Source organism: Muscardinus avellanarius, assembly GCF_963383645.1.
Source record: "Muscardinus avellanarius genome assembly, chromosome: 6".
Lineage (NCBI taxonomy): Eukaryota > Metazoa > Chordata > Mammalia > Rodentia > Gliridae > Muscardinus > Muscardinus avellanarius.
This window is the reverse complement of record NC_137791.1, coordinates 26548620-26560250: the sequence shown is the minus strand read 5'-3', so window position 1 is coordinate 26560250 and position 11631 is coordinate 26548620. Positions and strand designations below refer to the sequence as shown.

The 11631-nt window shown below is 44.8% G+C and overlaps 1 protein-coding gene across 1 annotated transcript; it reads right to left on the bottom strand.

Moving 5' to 3' along the window:
• Window positions 1-1077: 1077 nt before the first annotated feature.
• LRAT (lecithin retinol acyltransferase) lies at window positions 1078-7782 on the bottom strand (the record flags this gene model as incomplete). The annotated part of the gene is made up of 2 exons (XM_080696987.1): window positions 1078-1230; window positions 7243-7782. 2 exons carry the CDS (start codon window positions 7780-7782, stop codon window positions 1078-1080), a joined length of 693 nt encoding a protein of 230 aa, XP_080553113.1.
• Between the last annotated feature and the right edge of the window lie 3849 nt (window positions 7783-11631).

The following is an 11631-nucleotide window of genomic DNA, read 5'->3' as shown; positions in this document are numbered from 1 at the left end:
ATGATGTAACTATACTCTGAAATGAAATGGGAAAAACTGACCAGAAAAAAATCTGAGTGCTTTAAAAAATTATATAGTACATTCGTTTGATAAATAATTTAAGATAACCTATGCAAGGATATATATCTTCAGATTCAAGGGCACAAAAATAGATTGGAATTGCTTTTATATTCACTGCAATAGATGTTCTGTAGCAACCACACTAGTACAATAAAGCAATCAAGAACAAATTTGTCTTTCAATTGGTATGTGTATGTGTATACCTGGAAATGTATTTGACACATACAGCAAATACCCAGATCTCTTCAGTCCAAATCTACTTTACCTGTGAGAGTGACTTAAAGTAACCACAGTGGTACATAAAGGGAAAACTAATCAATGTCAGACTTCCCACTAAGTAGTCAAATTTATCATTTTCTCCTATTGTAGCTATTTCTGCAGGCAAACTGATCTCTATACTTTCTGGTCAGGGACTTTTTCGTTAAACCTTATCTTTGCCAATATTTTGTTCAAGTAATAAAAATAAAATTTTATTGACTTATCCAGGATTATATACAATACATTAAACAAAAAACAACATAATGAGTTCTGATGCTGGGTCTTTTTGCTATTCACCACATATGGCTTCATCTGGATGAAGAAACTGCTTTCGGTTTAATATAAGGTTCTCAATAGAACAGAATAAACTTAAAGTTAGTGATCTTAGTGGAAAAGTCCTCCCATCTTTATAGTCAGGCCTAACAGAATGATAATTACAGGAAAAAAATATGGCACAAGTCATCTCCTTTGGCCATCGTCTTAGGGGCTGGTTTGCTTGTACTGCTGACCTCGATCGCGGCCGTCACATTTCCAGGGTTTGGATGGTGCTCTGCAGCAAACTTGCCTGAGAAGATTCAGAGAGCCTTTGTTCTTGGGCTTACATGGTAAGCACTTTGCGTGATTCTTAATCACATTTTTTATCCAGAACACAGTGCTATCGGTCACATTTTTTTCAACAATGCTTACAGTGATTTGTGCTCTATAAATATAAACATATTTATAGGCAGAATACATACACACTGATGTGGGAACATGAAGTCAGCCGGCCATCCATAAGAAGAATGGGATTAAAATCGCAGGAAAGGTAGCGTATGATGTCAGGCCCATCCAGACTATAAACATCAATCCCAAGACTACTGAAGCAAGAAAACTTCTTTGATCACGAATAATTATCTTCACAACCTCACAAAACTGGAAAATAAAAGTTCAGGATATTAGGAAAGTTATCTAAACCTAAAAATAATCACATATTCCAAATGGCAAAACAGTTTACCCAGCTATTTTCTGTCCAACAGGAAAATAAGTCCCCTTATGACTAATAAAAAAATTTAAGATGTCAATAGTTCAGGTTCTTGATTCCACATCCCATAGTAGCTGAAATGATACTTTAGGTAAATAGGTTAATAAATTGTAAACCATAGCCGGGCGTGGTAGCACAGGCTTATAATCTCAGCATTCAGGAGGCTGAGACAGGAGGACTACAGTACACGGAGAGTCTCAGCTACCTAGTGAGGTGCTTTGCAACTCAGGGAGACCCTGTTTCAAAGAATAAAAAATAGGGCTGTGGGTGTAGCTCAAAGGTAGAATTCTCCCGGGTTCCATCCTCAGTGCCAAAAAAAAAAATTATAAAATATAAGATAACTAAAAGTTAGCCGGGTGTGGTGGTGCACACTTGTAATCGCAACATTTGGGAGGCAGAAACCAGAGGATAGTGGTTCCTGGACAGCCTCAGTGAGGCCCTTTGCAATTCAGTGAGACTCTGTTTCAAAAAATGAAAAAGTTTAAAACATAGGGCTGGGGGGTGTAGCTCAGAGGTACACTGCCCCTGGCTTCCATTCCTTGTACTGCAAAAACAAAACAAAATAAAGCAAAACAAAACAAACTAAAAGTTATTCGGGATTATAGGTTTGAAACAACATACTTGTCGTTAGCAATAATATATTCTATGAATAAGAAAGAGCTCTCTAATTTGAATAAAAGGAATAGATATTAGTTTATTATTATTGGTGAATTTAATTCTTCTGATTATTCTTTTTTTTGTGTGTGTGTGTGGTACTGGGATTCCTGGAAGCCCTTCTACCTCTGGGCTACACTCCCAGACCTATTTTTAGTTTTTTATTGGGAAACAGGAAGACTGTAGGTTTGGGGCCAGCCTCAGCAACTCAGCAAGACCCTGTTTCAAAGTAAACAATAAAGCAGCGCTAGAGATGTAGCCCAGAAGTAGAATCTCCCTTGAGTCCGATGCCTAGGACCACAAAAATATTTTTTTAATTAAAAAATAAAATTTGGTGACACCAATGATAACTTTTTTGTTTCAAAATCTTAAAGCATAGAATCAGTCTTATTTTGTTTTCATATTCCATTCACCACCTAAATAAATTAAATTCACCTTCAATAACACGACAAATAAATTGACAGCTAGAAAAAAAAAGATAGATTAAATATGGACCCTGCCCCTGAGGAATATATTCCTATAATATATGTAATTTTTCTTAGAAAACCCATTTTACGTGCAAGCAGTGGCCTATGGCTGAATGTCCTGGCTCCTCCTCTTATTGGATGAGTGACCTCAGGTAAATCACTTAAATCTGTCCAGATTACCCTCTTCTTCCTGAGAGTCCATGGTGGCTATGAGAATCAAATGAGATCTATGCACCAGTGTATTTTGTATTTTTCCACATACTGTACTGACATAAGCTATTACAGTATTATCCCTGCTTATCTGTTGAGAATTATCTCTACCCCATCATTGACAGTGCCAGAATTTAAAAACTGTCACTTTTACATGAATTCTATTATTAATATCAGATTTAAACTCCTTTTCTAGCACATGGCATTACATGTGCTTTTAATGTCTCTTATAGCAGTTTATATAATATTGGATATCTACATTTCCAAATTCTGCGCGCGCTCTCTCTCTCTCTCTCTCTCTCTCTCTCTCTCTCTCTCTCTCTTTCTCTCTCTCTCTCTCTGTCGGATCACACAGGTTCGAAACCAGCCTCAGCTACTTAGTGAGGCTCTCAGCAACTTAGTGAGACCCTGTGTCCAAATAAAATGTAAAATAGGTCTGAGAGTATAGCCTGGAGGTAGAAAAGCCCCTTGGTTCCACCCCCAGTACCACAAAAAAATAAAAATAAAATAAAAACATAAAAAAATAACCTGTCTCAGCCTCCAAAGCATCGGAAAGTTTCCAAATGTGTTTATTTATTTGGGCTCCAGGACCTGACAAATTCCTAGGATGCTACAGGTTACCAAAGTGGTGACACCGCCACCTGGGGGCACTAGAATAAAATATAGATATGTAAAAGAATGTAAATTTGTCACTGCATCTTTCTGTTTATTTGCTTAAAAAAGATAATTTCCAAGAGGCATTGAGGATTTTTTTTTCTAAAAAGAGTCAAAGAAACAAGTAAGTTTGCAATCTCTTGCAAACTAAGCAAACACTGTACCTCTTAATGGACAGAACAAGTTCAACGCAGTCCTAAGCCAAATCATGGCTTTTGGGTCAACGAATGACCACATATACAGCGTAGTCCAGTAAGACTTCATTGCTGGTCTAAGTGTCTGAACAAGGAAGACATCTTCTAAGAGTGCATTTCTCATATTATCGCACAATATGATACAAGACCGTATTTTAATGCATATAATTGTGTGTGTGTGTGTGTGTGTGTGTGTGTGTGTGTGTGTGTGTGTGGAACCCAGAGGCTTTCTACCTCCGGGCTACACTCCCAGACCTTTTTTATATTTTATTTGGAAACAGGGTCTCACTAGGTTGCTGAAAGCCTCTCTAAGTAGCTGAGGCTGGCTTTCGAACCTGTGCGATCCTCCTGGCTCAGCCTCCCAAGCGCGGGGATTACAAGCGTGCGCCACCACGCCCGGCTTAAGGCATATTTTAATGCACTGCCTTGACTCAGGCTCATCTCTATTCATGCCTGTACAGAATATCTAAACAAGCTATTGATCTACTTACAGACCAAACATCTACTATGGCTCTTTTTATTAAACTTAAGACCTTGGGTAACAAGTACAACTGTTTTAAAGTGGTGATAATCAAACCTTTCAGAACGATGAGAGAAGAGGTTAGTAAATAAAGGAAGAAATACATTTTGGCAAATGAGTAAGTTGTCTTGATAGAGTTACACTTTTTTTAAATCATGAGAGTCACTTGAATTCTTTCCAAAAGTAATTTTTCTCAGGCTGCATCTTATTTCTAATGCCCCATTCTTGTTCACTCGACTATAAGCTCAGGAGACAATTCTAGAGATACTCAACATCAGGACATCTAGAAAGATATCAAGAAGCCTGTAGGAATACTTTAAAAGTACTGAATCCCTGGAAAATAAAGGCATTTGCATTTATTTGGACAAGGAAAAACAGTATTAGCAGAGTAAGAAAAAAATCACAGTTGAAAAGCATAGAAATTTTAATAATTACAAACTAAAGAGATTTGTAATTTACATAATACGGTCAAAAGCAATATTAAAATCCCTTGATTTTTATCATTTTTAAAGTTGTAAAAGGAGCATTATCAAAAAGAACTAAAAAGTTCCTTTCCAGCTCATTTTTAAGCTAATTGCAATGTTTTTTTTGGTTTTTTTTCTTTCTTTCTTTCTTTTTGAGAAAAAGCCTTCTTGAGCGGTTTTATGAGCTGGAATACAAGTGACAGGCAACTTTGCCATGCTACTGTCAAGAGGATAGCAGCTATGAATACGAAGACCTCACCAATCAAACTCAGAATCAAATCATTCCTATGTTTCTAAAAAGTAAAAATTATTCAGTATTAATGGCCTACTGCTCTTGGGGCGTGTTCAGAAAACAGTTCTGAGAATCAGAAAATTTGGGATGAGAATTTTTTTTTTCCCCTGGGGAAATCTAGTCTGAGGCCAAAGCTGTTTGTTAGACCATTCAAAGTGAATACAAAACTCACTTTCACAAGAGGTGCTATGCAGCAACAGTAATTAAAACACTTCTGCACTGTTGTAAAACCTGACAACTTTCCCAAAGATGAAAAACTACTCCAACTAGTTATTTAGGCAGATTAAATATTTTACAACTTTAAAAAAGTACTTGCACTGTATTGCTGGAGAAATGTACAATACAGTGCTACATGTGATCCATGTAATGGGAACTCTTAATTACCAGATAGAAATACTGTTTCTATCTGGTAGAAATGATCTGCTTGGTTCTTTAGTAAATCTGACGTGTTTCCTTTTGTACATTTTTGGAGCCAGTGTTTGTAAATGTGGAGAAGTTCATTTCTAAACAGGCCTGTGCTAGAGCTGTGATTCCTGAATCATTGCACAGTACTCTAACTGTATTTTTATTTTGCTTGGAAAAGAATTCCTAGACTAAGTCTGTTTGGCCTACATAAAAATCTATAAGTACCTTCATAGACCAGTGTAGAAAAGCAAAATACTTTCATGCTCTGCTATGGAGAAGAAAGATTTTCCCATCTGAGTCAAAAAATTAATCAAGATGTAGAGCAATTAAAACTGAAGATACAGCATAGTTATATGGACTTAGATTCATTTGGTTAAAAAAAAAAAAAGTACCTAAACATGAAGGAAAGACTAAAGCACATTGCATGATTACTCGGGCTTCCATTTAGAAGAATATTAATAATATTAATATTAATAATCAATGCTAATTAATTATTACTAATGAGGATAATAATGAGATTATTAATATTAATAATCCTCATAAGAATATCAATGTCTCTTTACAACTACAGTGAAGGCTGAGAAGCCTTCCAATTGCCAATGAAGTTGCAATTAAAATGTTTGCAGGCTTAAAATGTTATCTATCTTTAAAATTTAAGAGGTTTCAAAAAATAAATCCACCTCTCCCCTGAGCTGTGGCTATTTTAAAAAGCTTAAATTCTAATATTTGTTTTTTTAATGTACCCATAAAAAGTACCTTCCAACATGGAAGAGCTCTTTTTGGAAACCTATTGTTTCCATCTCTGGGAATTTATAATCTAAACTGCCTTTGAAACTAATGGGTGAAAGATACTCAATAATGAGAAAGTTGGATGAATATTAAAGCCAACATAGAAAAGAATTCACACCACCAAGGAAAAGACCTCCCTGAAGCAGACACTTAACAGATCATCCTCCATCTTCTCTTACTGGCAGTTTTAGTTTTTCAGTACTGCGGATTGAACTCAGGGGCATTCTGTCTCCAAACTACATCCCCAACCCTACTTTTTTAGTCTTTTATTTTTTTGAAACAAAGTCTCACTAAGTTATGAAGGGCCTCACTGGCAATTTTGATGGTTTGTGTTAAGCAAAGGTAATTCACTCTATGCTGCTGTCAGGGGAAGAAACTGCACACTTTCTTATTTTAAAGATACACGATTTGTTTATGTTATAGGTTAAATACAAATAAACACCTACTGCTGGGCGTGGTGGCGCAAGCTTGTAATCCCGGTGCTTGGGAGGCGGAGACAGGAGGATCGCGCAGGTCCGAAGCCAGCCGAGTTGGCTTAAGAGACCCTGTTTCCAAATAAAAAATATATATAAAAATAAATAGGTCTGGGAGTGTAGCCCGAAGGTAGAAGGGTTTCCAGGAACCCTGGTGCCACAAAAATAAAAATAAAAAACACCTTTCTTTTTAGTGTTATTGGGGATAGAATCCAGTGGCATTCTACCCCCGAGGTACAAGCCCTAATTTTGAAACAATTCTCACTCAGTTGCGAAGGGGCTCACTAAGTAGCTGAGGCTGCCCACGAACCGTGATCCTCCTGTCTCTGCCTCCCAGAACTGGGATTACAAGCGTGCACCACCACGCCCAGCTCACCTTCTTTCTGATTGCGATTGATTATAGGGAAAGTTGCAAGCACACAGTGGCAGATTTCCTGAGACCTCTCCGTCATCCGCCCCTTGTCAGCTGAACCACGTAGTATGTGTGGATACCCTGATGACTTCTGCAGCAATAACCGTGCAGCTCTGGAAGAGGTCCTGCACGGCCACACTCTTCGCTGCAGTTGTAGAGATCCTGCAAAGCACATCGCCACTCATTTACCTACCTGGCCTTCCTTAGAACCACCTAAGCTTCGCTTACTTAATCTAGAACTTTTAACCATGGTGTGGAACTGCTGGGGGAGGTATCCAAGAAGATCCCCTTGCTCTCAGGAAAGAGAAAGCGGGGACGGAGGAGCCGTTCCCTGAGAGCCCACCTACCCCCGCGAGTCGAGCTTCTTACCTTGTCGGACTGGGGGCTGATGGGGGTGCCATATCTGCAGTAGGTCACGAAGTGCTCGCAGTTGTTCCACAGAAGGCTGTAGGGGGCCATGCCCAGCAGCTTCTCCGCCCTCCGCGCCACCTCTTCATTGAGCAGGGCTTTCTTCTTCAGGAACTGGTCCAGGTGATTGACCAGGACGTCGGCTCCGTAGGCGAAGTCCTCCACTGTGTCCACACGGATGCTGGCCACTCGGCACACGACGCCCGGGATGAGACGCGTGTTGGAGACCACCTTCTGTGTGCGCTCCTTGTCGCTGGTCAAGACTAGCAAGATATCCGGCATCAGGTGGGCGACACGGTTGTCGCCCAGGTAGATGCCATAGTGGGTCAGGTGGGTTCGGGACACCTCCAGCACGTCGCCGCGGAGGAAAGCAGTGAGCTCATAGGACTTTTTCCTCTCTTGCTCGTCGTCCGGGGCGCCGACGTTGAAGAGCCTGCAGCTGGAGATGAGGAGCAGCTTCTGCAGCAGGAGTAAGAGCACGTCGAGCATGGGGTTCTTCATCCTGCAGGGAGCGGCGAGTCGAGGCGGCGGGGATCCGAGCCGGGGGTGCCGGGTGAGCTGGCCTGACCTGACGGCGGCGGCGCTACAGCTCACCTGCGCGGGGAGGCCCAGAGCCGCGAGGCTTAGCGGGGGAGAGAAAAAGAAAGCGGGGAGAGCCTGGAGGCTGGCTCTGCAGACCTGCAGTGCGACCCGGGGGCTGAGGACTGGTGGCGTCCGGCGGCGGGGACAGTCCCGGGGCTCAGAGGAGCAGCCCGAAGCGCGCACCTGGCGCCGTGGACCCGGGCGCGCGGGGCTCGGGCTGCCGACCGCAGCTTTTATCTCCGTCGAGGGGGCGGGCCGACGGCGCTCCGGCCCCGCCAGCCGTGATTGGGCGCCGGGGCGTGCGCCGCGCTCAGCCCGAGGTCCTGGGCTTGGTCCCCTGGGGACCCGGGGCAGCACCCGAGCTCCGGGGTCTGCCCCAGGACCCTCCCTCCGCGAACTCTGCCTTTAGGAGAGCGAAGGCGGGGTGGGGGGCGTTTGGCCCCGCACCTGTCGGGGCTGGGGCGATCTCCTGCAGCTTAGAGGTGCGTGTAGATGGGACGTCCCTGGGGCAAGTTTCTGAGCCCGACCCCCGCCCTCTAAGGGACAGCTACGCGGACACCTCAGCTCGGTGGATGCACGTCCACTCTGCCGCGCGTGCAGAGGTCGTGCCGAGGTCCTGGAGAGCCTGCGGGCCGTCCTAAGCGGACCTCTCCCCGTCTCCCTCCAGCGCCCGCGCCCCAGGCTTGGGCGGGGACCGCGGCACCGCGGGGCGGGAGGCCGAGGCGCTGGGCTGGATGAGCGGGGCGAGGGCAGGGACCCGGGCTCCGGCAAGCTTTCCTCCGGCCTCAGCCTCGGCTCGCCCACCGAGTCCTTCTTGCCCTCTTAAAGCGCAGCCGCCTCGCCGAGGATAAACACCTGGCGAGCAGCCCCAGCCCTCGCTGGCGAGGGCGACCCCACGCGCGCCGCTCCTGCTTGGCTGAGATGCGTAAACTCCGTGGACCGACCCGGGAGCCGAGTCGGGAGCCACCCTGGGTCCACCAAGCCGCCCAGCTCCGGGCTAATAGGTTCCATCCCAGGGTAGACTCGCCTGGGGGAAGGCGTTCGCCGTTGGTGGTGGATGTAGGGACATTCATCTTACCTGGAAGATGACGATGAAGGGGGCCGTGGAGACCGGCGGAGGGAAGGCGGCTCCCCACTATCCTGAGGCTGGGCCCCTCCCCACCCCGCCTGCCATTAGCGATCTGTCCATGTCCCCATTGCGCTGCTTGCCAGTGACTTCTGTTCATTTCACTAAGGTTTGCAAATCACATTATAGTCTAAGCAAACTCCCACAAACGAATCGAAGGAGAAAATTGGGGAAGGGAAGAGACGCAGTGGACGTGGTCATTTGAAATTATTTTTCCAGTCTGCCTTCCCGAAGCCCCCCCCCAAAAAAAAAACAAAAAAAAAAAAACCAAAAAAACAAAAAAACACGGGTTTAGTAACCCCTCTGCACAAGGGCACTTGGCTGGTGCGTTTAGCAGCACAGCAGCATAGCAGCACCAGTTCCTACTTCCATAAAATCTAGAGTCTGCTGAGAAAGTAAAACGTCCAGTCCAGCTCTCTGTTCCCGTGGTAACTGCAGGCTGGTGCTCGGACTCTAAAACTCTGGATGTATGCTTCGGATCCAATTTTGAGAAAGCTCCTACTGGAACTTCTTAACTTCAGGGGCAAAAGGCCCCAGAGATCAAAGGGGACTTAGTAATTAGCAGTTTATTTCACTTGTGGTCAGTAACACAGCTTATACCCAACACTCTCTCTGACCTACCCAAGGAACTTGCAGGAGACCTAAGCCTGAAGAATTACCTCATGCCTGTAGTTTTTTGCTTAAAGCAAAATGTATGAAGGAGGAAGTGTCTACAGATTCTCCACAGCGTCATCTGCTGGGTGTTTAGGAGAGGTAGGCAGCCTGGGCTAATGGGCACTGAAGATTCACACACACACACACACACACACACACACACACACACACACAGTGGGGTTAGTTTGGGGGCTTCCTTTGTTCAAGGGGAATTGGTGTAGGTTGTTCAAAACTGCAGGTATCTGCTGACTTGGGAACAAATAGACACAGGAGTGACCATAGTTTCATGAAAATCTTTATTTCTATCTGTGAAAATTCTCCATTTTAAGCCACAAAATATGTTATTAAACTTGATTTTCTCAGGCACTCCCCACCTGCCTAGCCTGCCATAAATTGGGCTTCAGGTCACAGTGGGCAGAAAAAACCTGAGTGCAAACCCTGCCCTGTTTCTGCAGTCCCACAGACCTCCTATGGGTTGGGACAGGCTCACACCATGACTGCTGCTTTTCAGCCTTGTGGGATGAGCTGCTGGGGCTGGATGGCTCCCCTTGCTCCCCCCTTCTGGATCAATGACCACTGTGACCTCACCTGGCAAAAGGCACCTTCTCTTCTCCATATTTTCCAAAGTCACATATATTTCTGAGGCCCAGTGGTCAGTTTTGATGACTCCCTAGGGACAGATTTGATAACAGAGTTCACAGGCTAAGAGGTTCACATTCATTTTCATAGTGTCCTGCTGCATCAATTGAACTGAAGAAAGGGAAAATGATCCCTACAGGAGGAAAGGAAAGCCCAAGGGAAATCTGACATTAGTGGGCTCTCCTAAATCAGAAAGAGCCTTTCAAGATGCAAGAAACCAGTCTGCCCCACCCACACGCCCGCTTGGCTTGCTAGAAAGACCCCTCTATGTTCCTAGATCCTCAAGAGGCAGCTACATCCAATGATGCATTTCCATGTGCAGCGCCTTAAGTGGATGTGAGTGGGTCTCCAGGTCTAGTGAGGCAATTTCGAAAAAGCCTTTCCAGGTCAGCTCATAGACTGCCCTAAACCAAGGAGCCTCACTTTGGCCACTGCTTTCCTGGGGCTGTGGAAGGAGGGAGTACTGAGGGCTACCACATTGCTCCCCGCTGCAAGTTCTCCTCCCCCCAACTCCTATAGACAGCTGCCTCTCTCAGGCCTGGGTGGGTGTCTCCCAGCTGTCTAGGTGGGTCTCAATTCAAAGGAGGCAGAGAAAGGGCACTCAGAGCCTGCAAAATTTTCCAGCCTGACCTTATCATGGGTCCCAGGAGAGCTCCTACTGTTGGAAGGCACAGCGTGGGCAAAAGCCTAAGGCCTTAGGAGACTAACACATTTCTCTCTCCTGCAGGCTTCTTACCTCTGGAGCCTCCCTGAGTCTAGAGACGTCTTTGGAGCAGAGGGTAAAACCACAATGTTAATATCAAAAATAGCTGGTGTTTGTTGTTTGCTTCCTATGTGCTGGACACTGAACTGAGCCTTTTCTAGTTTGATCCTCATAAGCACCCCAGGTTGTCTCTCCTGTATTTCACACACAAGACACTGGAGGCCTGCGACATTGTCTAGATCAGGGTGATAATGGGTGGTTGGGACTCAAACACACCCCAGCTGGGAAAGGCTGACCTTCCATGTGACCATCTACCATGCTCCTCTTACATGTACTTGGTGCCTGCTAAGTGCCAGGCTGTGCCCAGTACATTAACCCTTAAGCTTAGGTCTCATACCCTCTCTTTATCATTTGGACTTCATCTCCCAACTTCTCTCCTGCAAGGGGGACCAATGACTGATATCAGTTATTTCACTGGGACAGTAAGAAAGAGCTAACAAAGGTCTAGATAAGAGTGTGCCCTCACCAAGAAGCCCCTCCCACTTGAATGGCTACTAGTCCTACATCCTCCTTAGGCACAGGAATCTGTGTGGGGATGCTCAGTATCTTGCCCAAGGGATAGAGGCCCTTGTAGAACCTGCACCCT